Consider the following 20,051-nt stretch of genomic DNA (forward strand, 5'->3'; position numbering starts at 1 on the left):
CAGTATTTTTAATTGCAGCAGTTTTAGTAGGTGTGTAGTGTTGTATTACTGTGGTTTTAATTTGCATCTTAAAGTGACTAAAAGATGTTGGATGAATTTTTATGCACTTATTCATATATTTTCTTTTTTGAACATCTGTTCAGGTACTTTAATTGGGTAATTTAACCTCTTATTACTGATTTTTAAGAGATCTCTTCTAAAGTCTATTGTCAGGTATATGTATTTAAGAATACTTTCTCCTCATTTTCTTATTTATTTCTTAATTCTATATGTTGATGTACAAAAGTTTTCAATTTTGATGCAGTCTTGTAAATCAATTTATAATGTATTTTGTCTAAAAAATCATATCTCACCCCCACATCGCAGAAATACCATCCTAAATTTTTCTATAAGTTTTATTGTTTTAGTTTTTACTTTTAATCTGTGATTTACTTTGCATTAACTATTGTGTATGGGGTAAGATCAAGATTGGTATTCATTTTCTTAACAGGGTTAATATTCATTTCCAGCACTATTTGTTGAAAATGTGTTTTTTTCTCCCTTTGAATGGCTTTGGTGCCATTATTTGACACCATATAAGTATGTGTCTGTTTATACACATGCTATTTTGTTGTGGTGATCTTTGTCCATATGCCAATGCCGCACTTCATTGATCGCTGTGAATTTTGATGTCAGGCATTGACAGTCATCCAATTTTGTTCTTTTTTAAGGTTTTAGTTATTATAGGATCTTTGTATTTTCCTATAAATATAAAAATCAGATTTTTGATTTCCTTAAAAAGCCTATGGGGTATGATTGGATTGATCTCTAGATCATTTGAGTGAAGGGAAATTGATATCTTAACAATTATATTTTTAAGTATATTTTATTGATTATGTTACTACAGTTGTCCCAAATTTTTCTCCCCTTTTCCCCCCTCCACCATGTACTTTCCACCCTCCAGCATTCCCCCCACTTTTAGTTCATCTCCATGGATTGTACCTATAAGTTCTTAGACTTCTATTTCTTGTACTATTCTTAACTTCCCCCTGTCTATTTTATGCCTACCAATTATACTTATTTTCCTTTAACTGTATCTGAGAAGCACTTTATCTGTCCTTCCATTCTAAATGAAAGCTTTGCTGGATAGAGCAATCTTGGATGGAGGTCCTTGCCTTTCTTGACTTGGAATACTTCTTTCCAGCCCTTTCTCGCCTACAAGGTTTCTTTTGAGAAATCAGCTGACAGTCTTATGGGCACTCCTTTGTAAGTAACTGTCCCCTTTCCTCTCACTGCTTTTAAGATTCTGTCTTTATCTTTAATATCTTTAATCTTGGGTAATGTGATTATGATGTACCTTGGTGTTTGCTTCCTCAGGTCCAACTTCTTTTTCGGTTTCTCTGAGCTTCCTGGACTTCCTAAAAGTCTATTTCCTTTGCCAGATTGGGGAAGTTTTCCTTCATTATTTTTTGAAATAAATTTTTGATTTCTTGTTCTTCCTATTCTCCTTCTGGCACTGCTATAAATCAGATGTTGGAGTGCTTAAAGTTATCTCAGAGTTTTCTAAGCCTCTCTTCATATTTTTGAATTCTTGTTTCTTCATTCTGTTCCAATTGAATGTTTATTTTTTCCTTTTGTTCCACATTGTTGACTTGAGTCTCGGTTTCCTTCCTTTCACTTTTGGTTCCATCTATGTTTTCCTTTATTTTACTCTGTAGAGCCTTCATTTTTTCCTTCATTTTGTGACTGAGCTCAGTCAATTCTGTGAGCATCCTAATTACCAGTATTTTGAACTCTGTATCAGAGAGGTTTTCAATCTCCTGGTTGCTTAGCTCTTTTCCTGGAGCTTTGACCTATTCTTCCATTCCGGCCATATTTCATTGTCTCCATGCACCTGTTATGTTGTAAGGGGGCAGAGCCTTAGGTATTTGCCAGGGTAGGGTAGCCATCTTTACTGTGTTATGGTGCTGACTGTGGGGGAGGGGTCAGAGAGGAAGCAATGCTACTTGGCCTGGCTTTTGCCCCAATTTCTGTCATTTCCCTTGATTCTCACAAGTGGATTGTGCCATTTCAGGTGCTGATTCTCGGGTGGGTTTTTGTACCTTCTAGGATCCCATGGATCTCTCCAATGGACTCTTCTGTGAGACTGGGAGTCTCTCCTGCCTTTGCAACTCTCACAGAATTTTATTGTCAGAGGTTTTGAGTCTTTAGTTTCCCAATCAGCCAGCCCCTGCCTTGCCAGCATGGTCTGCCACCTTGCCACTGGCTGCGTGTCTGTACTTTTCCTGTCAGTCTGAATGACTGTTTCTTTGGCCCTTTGGTTTTCGGAGTTCCATGCAGTTTGTTTTTCTGGCAGTTCCGGTTGTTTATTGTTTTTAAATTGGTTGTTATCCTTCTTTTGGTTGTGTGAGGAAGCAAAGTGTTTCTACCAATGCCTTCATCTTGGCCAGAAGTCCCAATTTTATTTTTTCTATTTATGGTATTTCTCACAATCTTCTTAATATTAAGAAGTATACCACACATTTTAAATTGTCAGAATGTTAAAATAGTGAAATTTTATTTTCATTCATTCTTTAGATATATTGATACACATTTTAATATTTATTTTTACTCAAAAAATAAATGATCTTTTAAAGAAATTGTGAGAAGATATATTCTCATATGTTTGTCTATACATGTGTTATTTTAGGTGCTTTTTATTTATGTTAGAATGAATTTTCCTTTTTTGTTACTTTCTTTAACTTGAGTAACATTTTTGTTATTCAAGAAAATAGCATTTTCTCTCTCCTCCTCTTTTCTTCTTGCTTCTCTCTTTTTGTCCCTCCCTCCTTTTCTTTCTCTGTTGTCTATTACAGATCTGCTATTGTCAAGTTCATTTTCATGTATCTTTGGTATTCCAGATACACTTTCTTCATCCTCCGTTGTGTGGTAGCAGCCTAGTTTCCGTGGTAGTTAGGATCAGCTCCCTCAGCCAGTTCAGTAACCTCCTTCTTATATATTGATTCAGAGGCATAAGGAGCCTTAAGCAGCCAGGTTACAGTTTCAACTTCTAGTTCAATAGAATTTTTATGTCTCAGGTAGAAGTTTTTCCCTCTTTGATACTAGGATCACTGGATCAGCAGGACCTGTTTGTAGAAATGGAAAGCAAAAATTTTCTTAGTGGATCACTATGGGTAATAGTGAATGAAGCCATCATGTTTCTACCCCTTGATTCCTGGACCTGTGAATTCTATGTGGATAAAAAGTACCACATATTATACTCTGATTTAGAGCACATACATTGTCATGTGGAACCTTAACCTAACCTTACAAAGTATTGCCACCTAACTGGCACCATAACCAAGTCTTGAGAGATCCATTTCAATGCCTTATCATACCAGCTGCATCAAGATAGTGGGGAAGATCAGTGAATTCCATGAGCATGGGCCCATTGACACACTTGGTTTGCTATGAAGTAAGTTTTTTAATGAGAACAGTGCTGTATGGAATATCATGATAGTACAGGTGTTCTATGAAGTATGTGAATGGTTGTTTTTGCATAAGCATTGCATTCAGGGAAGGCAAATCCATATCAAGAGGAAGTGTTTATTTCAGTAAGAACAGTAAAGAGTAGATTCAGTAAGATGGTAGAAGAATAGAATATTGTGATCCAAGAGTAGAGTTTCAGAGTTAAGGATTAAAGAGAACTAAGAACAAGATACCAGTAGATTTTATTAGAATAAATGATTCAAGAAGTTGTGGAAAAGTCTTGCTTTTGTCTAGAATGTTGGTAAAAAAAAGTTATTTAAATTTTTTTTTTTTTTTTAGAGAGAGGGGAAGGGAGGGAGAAAGAGAGGGAGAGAAACATCAGTATGTGGTTGCCTCTCGCACACCCCCTACTGGGGACTTTGCCCTCAACTGAGGCCTGTGCCCTGACTGGGAATCAACTGGCAACTCTGGTTCACAGGCGGTGCTCAGTTCACTGAGCCACACCAGCCAAGGTAGAAACATTCTTTTAAAATGTGAGAAAGAAATCTTGGTTGTTAGATCACCATTGCACATATAAGAAGCAATTTATCCAAATTAGTGCTTCTCAGACTCTCTGGATAAAAGACCAGTTCTTTAAAAATATTTTCCAAGGTGTTTTGAACCACAGCTTTTATAACATACAAAAATGATTACTAAAAAAATGAAATGGAAATGTATATAAACATGCAGTATTCAAGCATACATTTTTGTTGTCATTATTGGGTTCAATGGCCTTAAAATTGCTCTGTAACATTCTTCTAAATCTTTCATTGCCCCTCATTTTAGTACCAACTTCATTGCGGTGTCACCTTCAAACCTGTAGTAGCCTCTGGACCGTACACACTCTAAGTGTGTAAGACAGAGTTGAAAAGTGAAAGGGTTGTTTAGTGAAGGATTAGTGGTCTGAAGATGACAGCTGGGAACCAGGAAAATGCAAGTCCTTGTTCCTACCTCTGGAGAAACGTCATGTGAAGAAGAAGTTATGTATGAACTACTTGAGAGGGTTCACAGAGAAGTGTCACTGAAAGTGAGATGGTTTTTTTTATTGAGCTGATATATAAAGAGTATTAAGCTTAAGAATATATGAAAGTATCTTAGCAATGAAAAAGTGCTTGCAAAGACTACAGGCAACAAAAGTACAAGGAAGGTAGGTGAGAGAGAAGCAGCTAAATCAAAAGAAAGAGTTTTAGTTGACTTTAGGGGAATTGAATATAACATAAACTGCTTTCCACTGAGATTGCTCTTCAATGAATTGATGCTAAGTGATTTAGATGGTGTTTCTGGCCCTACATATAAACATCAATAAAACAATTTCAGGAACATTTTTATAAAAAAAGTAAAAAGTGTAATTGATTGCCTCATTGAAAAACTAGGAAGTGTCCTGAGAGCTGTATCAAGTTTCCAAAACTTTTGGTGCTGTAGTCAACAAATCAGTCCACAAGTATTTACTTGTTTTCGATGAAGAACACTAGTTATCATATTTATAACAGTCAAAGATAATTAGAGTCTTATCTTCAAAAGAGGATGCCTTTTATATAACATTTAACTTGTTGATACTTTGATTTGTCATAAATTTTTTGTTTTTCTCCTGTTGTAATCTTAGAAGTTGGAGTGGCTTTTTTTAGGATTTAACATTGTTTGGGCTGTACTTATTATACAAGAAAATTAAGAATGAGCACTTAAGTAATTGACAGCTCTATTGAGATTACAACATTTATAATAGCAAACAAAGTTTGCAAACCAAGAGGAGGCATCTTTGATTCCAGGAATACATCTTAATAAACTATTAAACTGTGGCTAGCATACAGTGAGTACTAATAGCATTTCCTGAACTCTGCTGTGTGTTTTTCACAATAATACAAGAAGCATCTCTATCCTTTTGTGCAATAACTGCCAACTTAACATCTAGGTTATACCATTGTTTGTTTATGGATTTTGAGAAAATCTATTGAAGTTTACTTAAGAACTAACTCATTACAATGGTATTATTTACTGAATTTTGTTTTGTTGACCACTAGCTAACTACAGGGTTCAGCATTACAAGGTTATAACTGTACAGAAAGGATCAAAATACCACATCCTAGTAGTGGCATTAGCCAGAGAAGTAAGTTCATTATCTTAGAAGTAAATGCCTTGCAGCAGTGAAGAGATTATACAAAATAAATAAGTTATATCAGACTTCTTTCATGTGATAATTTTATAATTATCTTTCATTACTTCAATTAAAATATAGTTATATATCTTAATTACTTTTTGGTCATATTAAATAGCAGAGATGCAATACTTTTCTGATATAATTCATATAAAAAATTCAAACCAATTCTAGAACTTTAATTGAAATTGAAGAAGAAGTGTGATTAACAAATTGGAACTTTAAATTGTAATCTACTGGAATTTGTTATCTCAAGTCTATTTAAGATTTTAGATAACCATCTTAAATGTCTGGAAACTACCAACCAAGTATTATTGAATTCTGTACAAACATATTTCTAATTTAACTGTAATGTATTAGGTATGATTTTGAATCCATATAGTTAATAACTATTAATATAACTAACAGGACATACATCAGATATGAAATATAAAGCGTGGTGTTTAGAGAGCCATGTTTTTCTTGTTAGACCTGAAGGCTGCCCCGGAAGATTGAGATCCTGAGATTCTATGGGTGCGGTAGGAGGGGGCCTCTTCTCAGGACAACAAATACTACTGAAATCAAGGGATTGCAGAGCCTTTATTTTTGGCTCTCCATTTTCTTGACAGTCTATTTAGATTACTCCCTTGCATTTATCATCCTACCCTTCTTTTACTGCCAGAACAAGGCCCAGATGCAGTGCCGTTTAATAGAACATTCTACAATAATGGAAATGTTTTCAGCAGTGTTCAGTTTAGTAGCCATACACTGTTGTTGTTTTTTTTCAGTAGCCATATAACCAGTTTTGAACACTGTTTGGCAGTTTATTATGCAGTGGAAGAATATCCACCCTGACCTAGCAATTCCATGTCTAGGTATTTATCCAAGGAAAACCAAAACATATATGCTGTAAGACTTTTAGAGGACTGTCCGTGGGAGGCTATTTATGATATCCAAGTATTGAAAACAACTCAAGTGTCTCTTCATTAACTGGAAAACAAATGAATTATGTTGTATTCCTACAATGTAAGATTTTTCATGAATGAATTCCTCATGCACACAGAAGCATAGATGAATCTTTAATACATATGTTGATTGAAAGAAGTCAGACGAAAGATTATACTTAAAGGCTTTGTTTTTTTATAAAGTTGAGGAACAGGTGAATAATCCATGGTATTACAAAGTGGAACAATGGTAACTGATGGATATGGGTATGGATTGGCTGAAAGAGGGAGTCCTAAGACCTTTCTGGTGTGATAGAAATATTCTGTATGTCATGAACAGGGTGATCACCTAAATATGTAAATTCATCAGAAATCAATCAGCTGTACAATCAGAATCTGCATTTCACTCTATATAATTTTCATGTAAAATAAAACCCCTATAAAACAATGGTTTGGCTTATGAGGTGTATTTTATAAATAAGTTCCCCATTTATCATGATAAATTTTCATCTCTACTTCCAAGTCTTTCTTCTGGTTGGGGCCTTGTTTTTCCTCTGTGGAATCTTGGTGTCTTACTGCTTTCCTCATGATGGTCCCACCTGTATTAGTGCATTGCAGCTGTATCCCAACCCAAGCTTTAGATAGCTAGACTTATGCTTCTTATTTGGGAGTCAGTTAAAGGACATATCATTAAGTAGCAATTGTTTACATTTTTTATCTTAGGAACATGACACTCACTTTGCATATGTCTGTACTTTAGAAATTTCTTATTTTCATATAATTTTGCCCGATTCTATACTCATATGTTTGTAAGTTAATGATTGCCTAAATATTGTTTAGTGGCCTATGCCTTTAATTTTAGAAGGAAATGCATATAGAAAAAGAGATTTCTGTAAAGAACATTCAGATCATTTCTTTAATAAACATTCATTAGATAGCTCCGAAGAACCAGGTCATTTGGCACTGGAATCAGAGGCGGATGGGAGGGAGAATGCCAAGCAGATGGTTGTCGTGAGAATATGTAGGGGAAGGACAGTGCACCCGTAGAAGCAAGGAAGGCACGGTATGTCTCCAAAGGGCTTCTGGTGAGAAAGGGTCTGATGCTGTGTAGATAAATCAGATGTGTGTAAAAACTTGCACAAAGGCAAAAAAGGTTGTAAGAAATATTTTTATTTTGGGAACTGTGGATAATGTAGCATGTCTGAAGTAGAGCAAAGTGTGCAATTGGGGAGGAATGAGAAAATATTTAGTGAGTCTGACCGGTTCATGAAATGCCACTGTCATTCTCCAAAACTTGCTTTTAATTCTGAAAGCAGTGTAAGAGCCAATAAAGGAAATCAAGATAGGATGGGTAGGAGTTAGTGTAATCAATCAGTGTTGTATTTTAGACAGTGCTCTCTGGAATATTCATGAGCCCTGAGATGCAACCCCAAACCATGTGCACGCACACTTACAGATTCTTTTTAAAAAATATGTAATGGATTTAGTATATTACATTGTAAGTCTTTTTAGTTTTATTAAATTTATTGTGGCATTGGTTTCATGTGTACAGTTCTGTGATACATCATCTGTATATTGCGTTGTGTGTTCACCACCCAAAGTCAGCTCTCTGTCACCACATTTTTGCATCCTTTACCCTTTGCTCCCCAGCCCCCGTCCTCCTTTCCCTCTGGTCACCACCATAACTCTTGTCTGTGTCTATGAATTTTTATTTGTTTTCTTGTTCCTCTGTTTCTTTCAATTTTATATTCCACATATGAGTGAAATCATATGGTTCTTGACATTTTCTGACTCATTTTGCTTAGTATCATCTCAAGATTCAGTCATGTTATTGCCAATGGCAGTATTCACCTTTTCCTATGACTGAGCAGTAACTCATTGTATATAAATGTACCACATCATCTTTGTCCAGTCAGTTGGCAATGGGTATTTCAGTTGTTTCTGTGTCTTGGCCACGGAGACTAATACTGCATTGAACATAGAGTGTGTATATCTTTGTGAAAAGTTGTTTGGGGTTTTTTGAGTGAATACCCAGAAGAGGGTTGCTGGGTCATAGGGTAACTCTATTCTTGATTTTTCAAAAGACCTCCATACTGTTTTCCGTAGTCATCGTACCAGTTTTCTTTCCCACCAGTAGTGTATGAGGTTTTTTTTTTTCCTCCACAACCTCTCTAACACTTGTTATTACTTGTTGATTATTAGCCTTTCTAACAAGTGTGAGGTGGTATCTCATTGTAACTTTGATTTACATTTCCCTAAGAGCTAGTGAAGTTGAGCTTTTTTCATACATCTGTTGGCCATTTGTATGTGTTCTTGGAAAATGTTCAGGTCCTCTGGCCATTTTTTAAATTGGATTGTTTGCTTTTTTGTTGATTTGTATGAATTCGTCATATATCTTTTAGATATTAACATCTCTTTTTTTAAAATTTTTTTTTATCACTAGAGGGGAAAGGAAGGAGAGAGGGGGAGAAATATCAATATCAATGTATGGTTGCCTCTCATGTGTCCCCTGCTGGGGACTGGGCTGCAACCCAGGCATGTGCCCTGACTGGGAATCGAACCATGATCATCTGGTTCACAGGCCCACGCTCAATCCACTGAGCTACACCAGCCAGGGCTAGATATTAACATCTTAACATAGGTGTTGCTTGCAAATATCTTCTCCTATTGGGTTGGTTGCCCTTTTTAAAATTTTTCTTTATTTTTAGTATTTCATTTATTTCTTTTTGGAGATGGGGGAAGGGAGCCAAAAAGAGGGAGAGAAACATCAATGTGAAACAGGATCAGTTGCCTCTTTCATTGTTTCTCTCACACATCAAGGTGCTGTGACCCAGGCATGTGCCCTGCCTGGCAATCAAACCGGCTGCCTTTTTGATTTTTGATGGTTTCTTTTGCTGTGCAGAATCTTTTTAGTTTGATTTAGTCCCATTCATTTAGTTTTACTTTTACTTTCCTTGCCTTTGAGGTCAAATTCATAAAATCCTATCTAAGGTGAAGGTCCACAAGTTTAGTGTCAATGTTTTTTCCTCTGTATTTTGTTTCAGGCCTTAAATTTAGGTCTTCGTTCCATTTGGAGTTAAATTTTGTGCATAGCAGTTTAGTTTGATTCTTTTTGAAACTACTCTGGTAATTTCAAGTTGCAGCCAGCTTCAGAGACTACTCCAACAGAGAACAGTTTGGAGACTGAGGGCAAGACACTTCCCCATTAATGAGAAACTTGGAGGCCAAATGAAAAGTATGACAGTGGAGATAAAGAATAAAGTGCCTTAGAAGGGGCTGGAAAGAAATATTCCAAGTCATGAAATCTAAAGACCTACAACCAAGATTGCTCTATCCAGCAAAACTTTCATTTAGAATGGAAGGACAGATAAGGTGCTTCTCAGATAAGACCAAATTCAAGGAGTTCATCATCACCAAGCCCTTATTATATGAAATGTTAAAGGGACTTATCTAAGGAAAAGAAGTTAAAGAAACATGAACAGTGAAAGAACAACAAGCTCACAGTTATTAACAACCACACCTAAAACAAAAGGAAACTAAAAGAACAGCTAGATCAGGAGTGGAAATATAGAAATGAAGATCTCAAGGAGGGTTAGCAACAGGGGAGTGGGAGGAGGAGATGGGGGGAGAAGGTACAGAAAATAAGTAGCATAGACAGTAGATAGAAAATAGATGGGGGGGCAGGAATAGCATGGGAAATATAGAACCTAAAGGACTTGAGACACATGGACATAAACTAAAGGGGGGTAATGGTGGGGATGGGGGGGCAGGGTGGAGGGGAATGAAGGGGGGAATAGAACAACTGTAACAGCATAATCAATTTAAAAAAAATAATAAAGCTTTTTTCATAAGAAAAAAAAAAGAATAAAGTGCCTTGAAGGAATAGGACTTGGTTTGATTTCAGGATAAAGATAAGAGGAAGCTTAGGATGATTTTTGGGTTTAGCAAGGAGTATTGAGTAAATGCCATTTATAAGCAGGGAATACAGTAAAGGAGTAAATATATATTTAATATCACTTATGTTTTAGGTACCTTGTCTACTACTTAGCAGTGAACAAACACTTGGCTGTACCTTCTTAGAGTTTGCAGTTTGTACAAAGGAGAAGTAATTGTTTTTTTTGCATTTTCATGTGAAGACCTGATGATTTCAATTTTATACAAATAGTGTCTTTTTGTATGTGATTTATGTTAATATACCATTCTGGGTATATGAATGTGTATATGTATACCTACACATGTAGCTTTTATAAGGCCTTCATTTAGAAGAAAGCATTTCCAGTGTGATAAAAGAGTAGCTATTTTTTGTTCTATATTCCTAAAAAGAGCATCGTGATTTTGTTTATAAAAATTTTTTATCCTCACCTGAGGACATGCTTATTGATTTGAGAAACATTAATCATTTGCCTCTTGCATGTGCCCTGACTGAGAACCAAACCTGCAACCTAGGCTTTGCCCTGACTGGGAATCTAACCCATGACCTTTGGGTTTACGGTACAACACTCCAACCAACTGATACACACCAGTCAGGGCAAGAGTATTATGATGTTAAATACTATGTGAGCCTTAGTATGTGCAATTAAAAGGAAAGAAATAATTGCCTACATATTTTTCATTAATTTAGCATAGACTCTGTTGGGTATTTATGAACTGAGTTAAAAGGTAATAAGTTTATATACTAGCTAGTCAGTATTTTGTTTTGATCTGCGTTGACTATTTCCTAATATCAGGTTAATGTACTACTTAAAAAATTTTTGAATCTCTAATTGCTCAAAGTTCAGATTTTTTAAAGTTCATTATTATTAACTTTCTCTGTAGTTTTGTTTCCATTCCTTTTGCTATTGTACGTATGTGTGTATACTATATATTTTGTTGAAAACTACATTATACTGCCTGAATTTGAATCATATTTTTTATCAGTTGCATGACTTGAAGGAGTCATTCTTAGTGCATCTGCTTCCTTGTATAAAATGGGATAATTTCTAACTCATAGGGTCCACATGAAGATTGGCTGGCCTAATGCATGTAAAGTGTTTAGAGCAAGGCCTGGCACATATTAATTAAGAGTTGATTGACTATCATCAATGATACGTGTGTTAACCTTTATGAAATAGAGACTCAGATCACAGTTTTTCAAATGAATAGATTTTCATGAATACGGCTAACATAATAACCTTAAACATCATTACAAAAATGCTACTTTAATAGCATAATATACTAAATAAATGCCTATATACATGTGGATACCTTTTAAAATAATTGTCATGTTTACTTATCCTTTTGCTTTATGGTTTAAAATGTTTCCTTAAATTAATCTTGAATAAGATGATGGTAAAATACTGCATTTGTTATTAAATCCCTAGTTATTTACTCTTATGTGGTGTTTTTGAAAGTTTTATATATAATTAAGATGTATGTATAAGTATGTAGAAACATGCTATTCCCTGGCATGTTGCCCGGTGAGTGCTGGTGTATGGCCTGGTGGATGGATGCTCAATGACTATTTACTGAATAATTTGTGTTTCATACAGACAAGGATCCTATGTGGTTTCAGAGACTCATTCACATAATTACTGTTTTTCTTTTTAATCTTCAGTATTTTTAAGCCTTTGAGTATTGTATAAATACTCACTGAAAGCAAGTTGTTCATATTTTACCAGGGCTTTGAAGAAACAAGTTACCTTTTTGAACTTGGAAACTCTTTATTCTAAGTTATTGTAATGTGAGAAGAGTACTCTAGTTATTATTTTTAAATCTAAAATGAAGCAATTTTTAAAACTTTTTCTAAATGAAGAGAAATGAAAACTTACTTATGTAATCTTAAGTACTTCCAAACATCTGTAGTTCAAAGTGCATAATTCACATTGACACCAAAGTTTGTTTCTGTTTTGACTGGAACAGTCCGGTATTATTTTTTGTCTGCAAAGGAAGGAGTTGTATGACATCCAAGTGGGAAGATGTTTGACTGTAATACAGTCAAAATGATTTGTGACAGAAAGCAGATTGTAGAGGAGGAGAAACAGCAGCTGTTAAAAACTTAGATAATAGCAGAGAACCTATTATTAAAAACTTAAAGCATGTTGTCTTTCAGAAAGTCAACATGAAGTAAAACAATCATAATGTATTGTCTGCTTGATATAATTCTTCCAAATTGACTAATAAAAGGAGAGCACTGTTGAGAACAGATTTTGTAGTAAATATGGGCCAAGTTTATTTTATAAAAGTTGTCATTGATTTTTGTGTTTTATATGTTTAGGTTAGTCATATTGTAGAACCAGTTTTGTTTATTTATAGAGGCAAATGTATATATTTTCTTTATGAGCTTAGAGAGCATAGAGTCATAAACCCATGATATTTTTATTCTGCAACAACTTTCCAACTTTTTAAAATCTGTATTGCCACACTCATTTACTCCTATTATTTTGTAGGAAATTCCTGACAAAATATCCTTTCTATATCCAATTTTTATTGTGTATTTTTAAGAGGTAGGGACTATTGTTTAAAATATAGCCATGGTCCCATTATATCCCCCAAAATAGGGACAATAATTTTTTAACATTGTGAAACATTTAGTTGGTTTTCACATTTAAACAATTTCCTAACTGTGAGAACTTTTTCATCTTTGTTTTACATCAGTATCTAAGAATCATACATTGCAAATGATTGAACTATTAACACTTTTATAGATTCCCCTTCTATCTCTTTTCTAAATATTTTTTAACGAAATGAGTTAATTTCCTTTTTTTAATTAAAAACAATTTTTGTACTTAATCTTTATTGTATTTATTTCCATTGCCATTTAGGCCCCTTCTACCCCACCCTTCGCCCAGCGATCACCACACTGTTGTCTATGGGTCAGTTTTCTTATAGTTTCCCGGTTTATTTGTTGCATCTCTGTAGTGTCATTTAATATGTCCCTGTTTTCTCTCTTCTCCTGTGAGTATGACAGTTTAATCTAGAAGCTTGATCAGATTTAGTTTTATTAGCAAGACTATGTTACAGGTAATTTTGTGTTGTTTCATCTGGAAACACATGTTACATTGTTAAAGAGCTATGTTAGTAAAAGGCCTCAGTCTCTATCTCTTAGTATATTGATTTCAAAATTGTGATATTCTAACACTCCCTTTCTTTATTACCTTGAATATTTTTATAGTTAGCTATTATTTGATTACATAGTAGTGAAGTTTATATAAGAAAGAGTGGATGAATTTTTGGCCATCTATGTTTAGTTCACTCACATTTACAATTCACCCCAAAATCACAACTATTTCTTAAATTTTTTATCATTATAAATTTAGTCATTTAAACACATTATATTGTATATGTCAATACGTTGCGGTTACTACTATATTTATTGATGCTCAAAGTGTCTTATCATTAGCTAGTGGGGAGCTTTTCAAGTTGGCTCCTGAGTGAGTCCTTTCTGATGTTTCTGGATCATATTGTGCAATTCTTGGGCCAGGCCTGGAGTCAGCCACACATCCATGGAGTCCTTTATTTGTAGTCGGAAATGGTACTTGCAACCCACAGTAGGTAGGGGGGCTGTTCATTGCCACTGGTTTGCTATAGTTCTTAACTTTTTTCAATGGGCAATTTCCTAGTTTCAAGTAGGAAATACAGACACACACCACACACACATTTCTAGAAGATAAAACTCTTTGTATCTTCATCCTGATACTTCCAAATTCAAATTCTAAATGAAAGGAATTTCACTTAAGCTTTTAATCTTTCATCTGTATCTTCTGCATCTTGTGTTGAGAATCCTATTTCTCAAGGTCACTATAATAATATACAGATAGTATTTCTTAAGTTGATTTGCGTAATACAACTTTTTAAGTATAAAATATATAAGAAAACTCAGGTCAAATTCATGCATTACAACTCTTAAGAACATTAATATTTCTCAATATATGAACAGGGATGATAATGATGTTATATTAATGTGTCAGTTGAAAAGAGTATTATCCGGAACCATTATATGTTACTTTATTTAGGGACATACATCTTATCTAACATCTTTCTTGGTCTTTTCCTTCATTAAGAGAGGGGTGATCATTAAACACCTCGAAGTGTAGCCTTTTGGAACACTTGCCAATTTGGTCGCTGGGCCTTGTCTTCTTTCCCCCTTATACTGCATGACTAGGGAAATAAATGCCCTCAGTGCAAAAATACTCTTATTGCTTTTAAGCTTTACTTATTTCTTTTTTGCAGTATTTTTAAAAATTGGCCCGGGAGCACTCTCCACCCATTTGTTCAGAAGGAATGAAAGAACATCAAATGATGAAATAATATAAGTTTAAATAAATCTAAAGAAATCTTAAGTATAGTTAAATCCAAAAGTATATTTGACAAGAGCATTATGTATGTTTTTATTCAGTTCAGAGTTATTGTTAGTTCACCACAATCTGATTTCTAGGTCAGTGTTAAGTTTAAATCTCATGAAGAAATTAAAATAAACATTTCTCAAGATCGAGCAAGCGAATTCTTTTTGCATATCTTGTAGATAGGAAAGAAGTCTCTATTCCTGGGTCATTTCTAATTTACTTAGGAATACGGAATTAGGTGATCAGACAACTTGTGACCATGCTCTCTCACTTTCCCCAGATATTTCCCAGTGTGCTTCTACCTCCATTCCTCCTCCTGTATCCTTTCTCTTTCAGCTGTAAAATCATGTGCTCAGGTAAAGCCCAACTCAGATGTCATCTGGTCCCTTACACATTCTTTTACTCCCATAGCCAACATTATCTACCTCACCTTTGTAACTTCGTAGTTCATGTGTAGTCATTTCATTTTAATGCTTAGCGTGTAATTATTTTGTACTAAAATTGAAAATGTACAGGATATTCTGGTAGAGAATATTTCTGTTAAATTGTGGTGCTTACTTCTGGGTCTTACTCATTTTCATGCCTCATGATGTGTCTTCACTAAACACACTTGTTCTTTGCATTTCAACCAAATGTTTTGTTAAAAGCTAAAAAAAAGGACAGTTTAATTTGTAAATCATGTGTCCCCTCCAAATAAAAGCCAAATGATGTCAATTCACAAAGATTCACTCATGTAATTTTTAAAAAATGTGACCTGTGAATTAAGGCGTCACTTAATACAAGGAGAATAGACGTGGCTGTAGAAGGCACCTGCCACTTTATATTATAGTCGCAGAACTTAGTTTCAGCAAAAACTGCTTTGTTAATACCAGTTTTAAAAGTTTTGATTTTGTGATTATTATTTTACTTTTTATAAATGTGTTTTGGTTTCATAATTGTATTAACTTGCTGATGCTTTTATATCCCATTGTATTTGTACATAAACATCATCATATAATTAAGTCTCTATCAAGAGCCTGATATCCTTTTGATGAAAGGGATTTGTATGTTACTCAAAGTTAGGAAATGGTGATACAGACTGCAGAATATTACAGAGATTAGAGGCAGAAGGAGTCAATGTTAGAGGAGTAAGAAATGCCAGTTTGGATTATGACAGCGTCTTGATTATAGCATAATAATGATTTTTAGTTCATTATGACACCTAGCCAGAATAATTGAGAAGTAGTTTTGCCTAGACCTCAAAGCAATATGTATAATTACTTACTGGTTGTTCATTAAATATTCTAATTTAAAAAGAGATAAAGGGTGATCTTTAACTTTTTCCTGAAAAATGGAATTTAGCACTTGTTTCTTTAGCCAGTTTCTTCATGTGTGTTCATATGGGCCTGATTTCCAGCTTATCAGTTTATATCCTGTACAATTTTGTGTAAAATGTTTGATACAATCACATTAAGATCTTGTATACAGATGACATGATATTTCAATGTTGTTTTGAACATAGACACTTCTATTAGCCCATTTATGCTTTTATTTATAATTTCATCACTCATATTCTTATTTATTTCCAGTGTATCAGAACATCATTTCACATGTTTGTTATCACTTGATTTACTTCAAAATAAGATGTAGTTAAATAGATGTTTAAAACACTTGTTTTCTTAGTTATTTCCAAGTCTTAAAGCATACTGTGGCTGTCACTTTTTCCCCTGCACAATTGTTTTTAGATACTTCTATAAATTCTGAAAAATCTCTTAATATTTATGATACTTTTAATCTTTAGAAGTTAATAAAAATTCAAAACAAATATATTGTTTCTTTAGAATCCAGTATGACTTTAGAAGTAGTCTTATATTCAGCCAGTAGATACAAAATGACAAGCATTTGTTTAATGAAAAAAAATAAATGTAATTTGATCTTAATTTTATGAAAAATGATAATTTTCTCATTTATATTTAGACTTGTAAAAAACAAAACTGAATATTATAGTTGAATAACCAGAGTACTATAAACATTAATTCTACTTATATCTAACATTACTTTTAACTTACTATTCTTGCTGCAAAAGATACCTTGTCTTTTAGAGAATACAATGGTATTATTTACATTAATTCATGTGGCTTGGCGAAAAAAAATGCTACAACTCCTTTACTTAATGGGATTCTTCCCCTGTGGCAGTGCAAACGGCTGGAGCAGGAGCTTCATCATTTGAAAGAGCAGAACCAGACTTCAGCAAACAACATGAGACATCTGACTGCTGAAAACAATCAAGAACGTGCTCTGAAGGTAAATCTCTGTTCCTTCTTGCAGGCAAATTAAGGTTGTAAGCCCTTGGTGCCAGCTTTCTGTGCTGCATATATCAGTTGTGTACATTTCAGCAGAAGTGAGCTGTGGTGTTTGCCAACAACCCCTTCTTTAAACACAGATACAGCACCCTTCTGCTATGGTATTATTTTATCTCGTGTATGTGTACACGAAATACAACAAATTTCCTGAATTTTGAGTGCTGGTCTATTAACTTTTGGTACATGTTCATTCTGATTTTCATAATATATTGTTACTTTTTGTAATTAATAAGAAGTGACCACACTAAAAGAGAAATTAAATCATGAATCTTTTCTTCCCATCAGTACTTATTAGTCTATTTTTTAATGACTTTTAATATTAGAAACCCACTGAACTCACACTCCTTGAAGGGTGTGTGAATGTATTTGGGAATTGAAATAGTACTTAAAAATATTACTTATTACAAAAAGAAAACTGTATTCTACTAGAATTTGAAACAACTGAAATATACCTTTCATGATAAGTTCTGCTTCATTATAATATAGATTTGATAATCATGAAAAAGGACATTATTTCGATTCTATTTATTATACATATTTTCTTAAGATGCTTATGACTTTCTACTCTCCTTTATGTCTTTGCCCCAGATCCTAGCATAGTGCCTGTGACGTAGTAGTGGTCCCTGCCCTCAAGGTGCTGATATTCTCATGAATGGTTAAAAATAAAAACAAAAACATATTCATGGGAAACAAAAAGAAATCTATAATTTTTGATATTGTGCAGTTAGCACAAAAAGATGTGCTGTCTGGAGGCTTGTATAGTGCTTTTTTGTCTTGAATTCACTTTTTGCTTCAGGTTACAGAAGAATATTACAGCATTAGCAGTGCAACTCACTAAGCCTGAATCATGTACCAAAATTGAGAAAATGTTGGCATTCTGATGTGGAAAGTATTTTTAATCTGTCCAAAAAAGTATGAAATTTGGTTGAAATAAGGTTTTTTTAACAAAATATATTTAGCTTCAGTTAGCAATGGGCTTTGCTATAATTATTTAATGTACTTTCTCTTGGATTTATATAGACCAGAACAATAAATGGGAAAGAAGAGACTTGTAGATTGCTGTGATTATTAGTTAATTACCCCAAGTAATTTATTCTTGTTTGAGTACAATTCAATGTAATAATTTTAAACATATACCTGACAGTGACATTGTTTCAAAGCAATGTCCGATGTGTGTTAACATATTATCAGCTTTAGGGGACAGACTTCATAGTTCCATGTGATATAGCTATTTTCATGTAAAACAGACCCTAAAATGAAAACTTTAGTTTGCCAACTTACATTTTTTTTTGTAAAATAGAGATGGGAGGAAGAATTAATTTTTTTAAATGCATCAGTTTAATATTTTGAAAGCTCCGTGCTCATTTTAACTCTTTTAAAATTGTCTCTTTTGTATTAACAAATTTTTAAGTTATTTTAGGCCATATTTCTGCATGTGAAACCTTAAATTTATTATGAAAATTGGGTCATTTACAACACACCAACTTCATCCTAAGTCACTTAAAAGATTTTTCCATATTTTGTTCCTTAGTGCTTTATTAGCTTTATTATTGCATTTTGTATCTTCAAGTCTCCATATAAGTTAAGAATAATAACTTTATTACCACCCTATTTGATGAATTTAATTGTTCATCTTCTTCTTGAGCAGTAACACTTATCTTTTACAATCTACTTACAAGTATCATTTCTTTTGTGTGCTACCTGGTTTAATATTTCAGTAGTATTTATTTAGTTAATATTTAGTAATATTTAGTAAATGAGCTTTAGGAAGACTTTTTAAGAAGAGTCACTTTCTCTAGGAGCTTTCAGACTGCCAAATATATTTCTACTATTTTATGATAAGTTGTGTTATTATTAATCTCATAAAAGTAAACTTGAATGGAGTGAGAGCTAAAAATTTATGTTTTATTTCATTTTATTATACTGAAATTCCTAAAGGAAACAATTCTAGACATATGTCTAAGTTATGGTCATACATTACGTAGAACTTTCCAATTTATAATTATGGCAATTACACAATTGTCATAGGAGATACTTTTTAATAATCTTATGGTATTTGACTAACAATGTGTTTATTCTAATAACCAGAAATCCATTATAATTTTTTTTGTGGTAGAGCATGAAATTGGATTTTTGTTGATCATTTATACATTATTTTTGAAGAAGGGTAGAATAATATTATTATGCTAGCTATATTGCTAGCAGGACACTGTTTACCAAATAAGTAAAATTGGTGGCACATACAGGATGAGAGATCAAGAATTATGTGGGGGGGAAAACCAGCTTATTTATTCCCTTAAAATAAAATGTATTCAATTAAGAAATTGGTTTCTTCAATAATACAGTTTTGGATATTTAATGTTTTTAAAGTAAATTTAGATTAGACATAAGTATGCAGACATCAGACTTAAGAAATTATATATAGATGCCTTTCTTTCCTCCTTTACTATTTTATTTATTTACCTTTGTTATCGCATATATTTAACTCCCTACATTTGGACTTCTCCACTGTAATTCCATTTTAACCCATTCTTTCTAACCTCTGATGATTAACCTGATGAAAGTTATCATTCCTTGTCCCACTCAATATCCTAATCAATTTAACCAAAACACATTTCAGTCTTTTTGGCTTCACCCTCCGAAATACATTGCCATCGTTCTCCATTGCTATATCTTCATTATTTTTTCCTTTGATCACTATTCTTTACCTGTTTGTTCTTCTATGTATAAGAAATGATCCTCTGGGTTATGCGATTAGTTCCTTATTTTTCCATCTTTAAAAAAAATTTTATAATTTAGAGGAGTTTCAGCAAAATTGAGCACAAAG

At 33.6% G+C, this 20,051-nt stretch overlaps 1 protein-coding gene across 10 annotated transcripts in view; it reads left to right on the forward strand.

The window, feature by feature from the left end:
- The window catches only part of MIPOL1 (mirror-image polydactyly 1), a 310,690-nt gene that overhangs the window by 116,431 nt on the left and 174,208 nt on the right, over window positions 1–20,051 (forward strand). For 9 of the 10 annotated variants that reach the window (XM_037164780.2, XM_053672526.1, XM_037164775.2 and 6 more), the window contains one exon: window positions 17,058–17,165. The exons of the other annotated variant lie outside the window; for it this stretch is intronic. In XM_037164780.2, the coding sequence (XP_037020675.2) occupies window positions 17,058–17,165 (108 nt within the window). The remainder of the gene's footprint in view (window positions 1–17,057; window positions 17,166–20,051) is intronic. 10 annotated transcript variants of the gene reach the window in all.

The sequence above is a fragment of the Artibeus jamaicensis genome, unplaced genomic scaffold (assembly GCF_021234435.1).
Source record: "Artibeus jamaicensis isolate MK-2021 breed Jamaican fruit bat unplaced genomic scaffold, CSHL_Jam_final contig_760, whole genome shotgun sequence".
NCBI classification, from domain to species: Eukaryota; Metazoa; Chordata; class Mammalia; order Chiroptera; family Phyllostomidae; genus Artibeus; species Artibeus jamaicensis.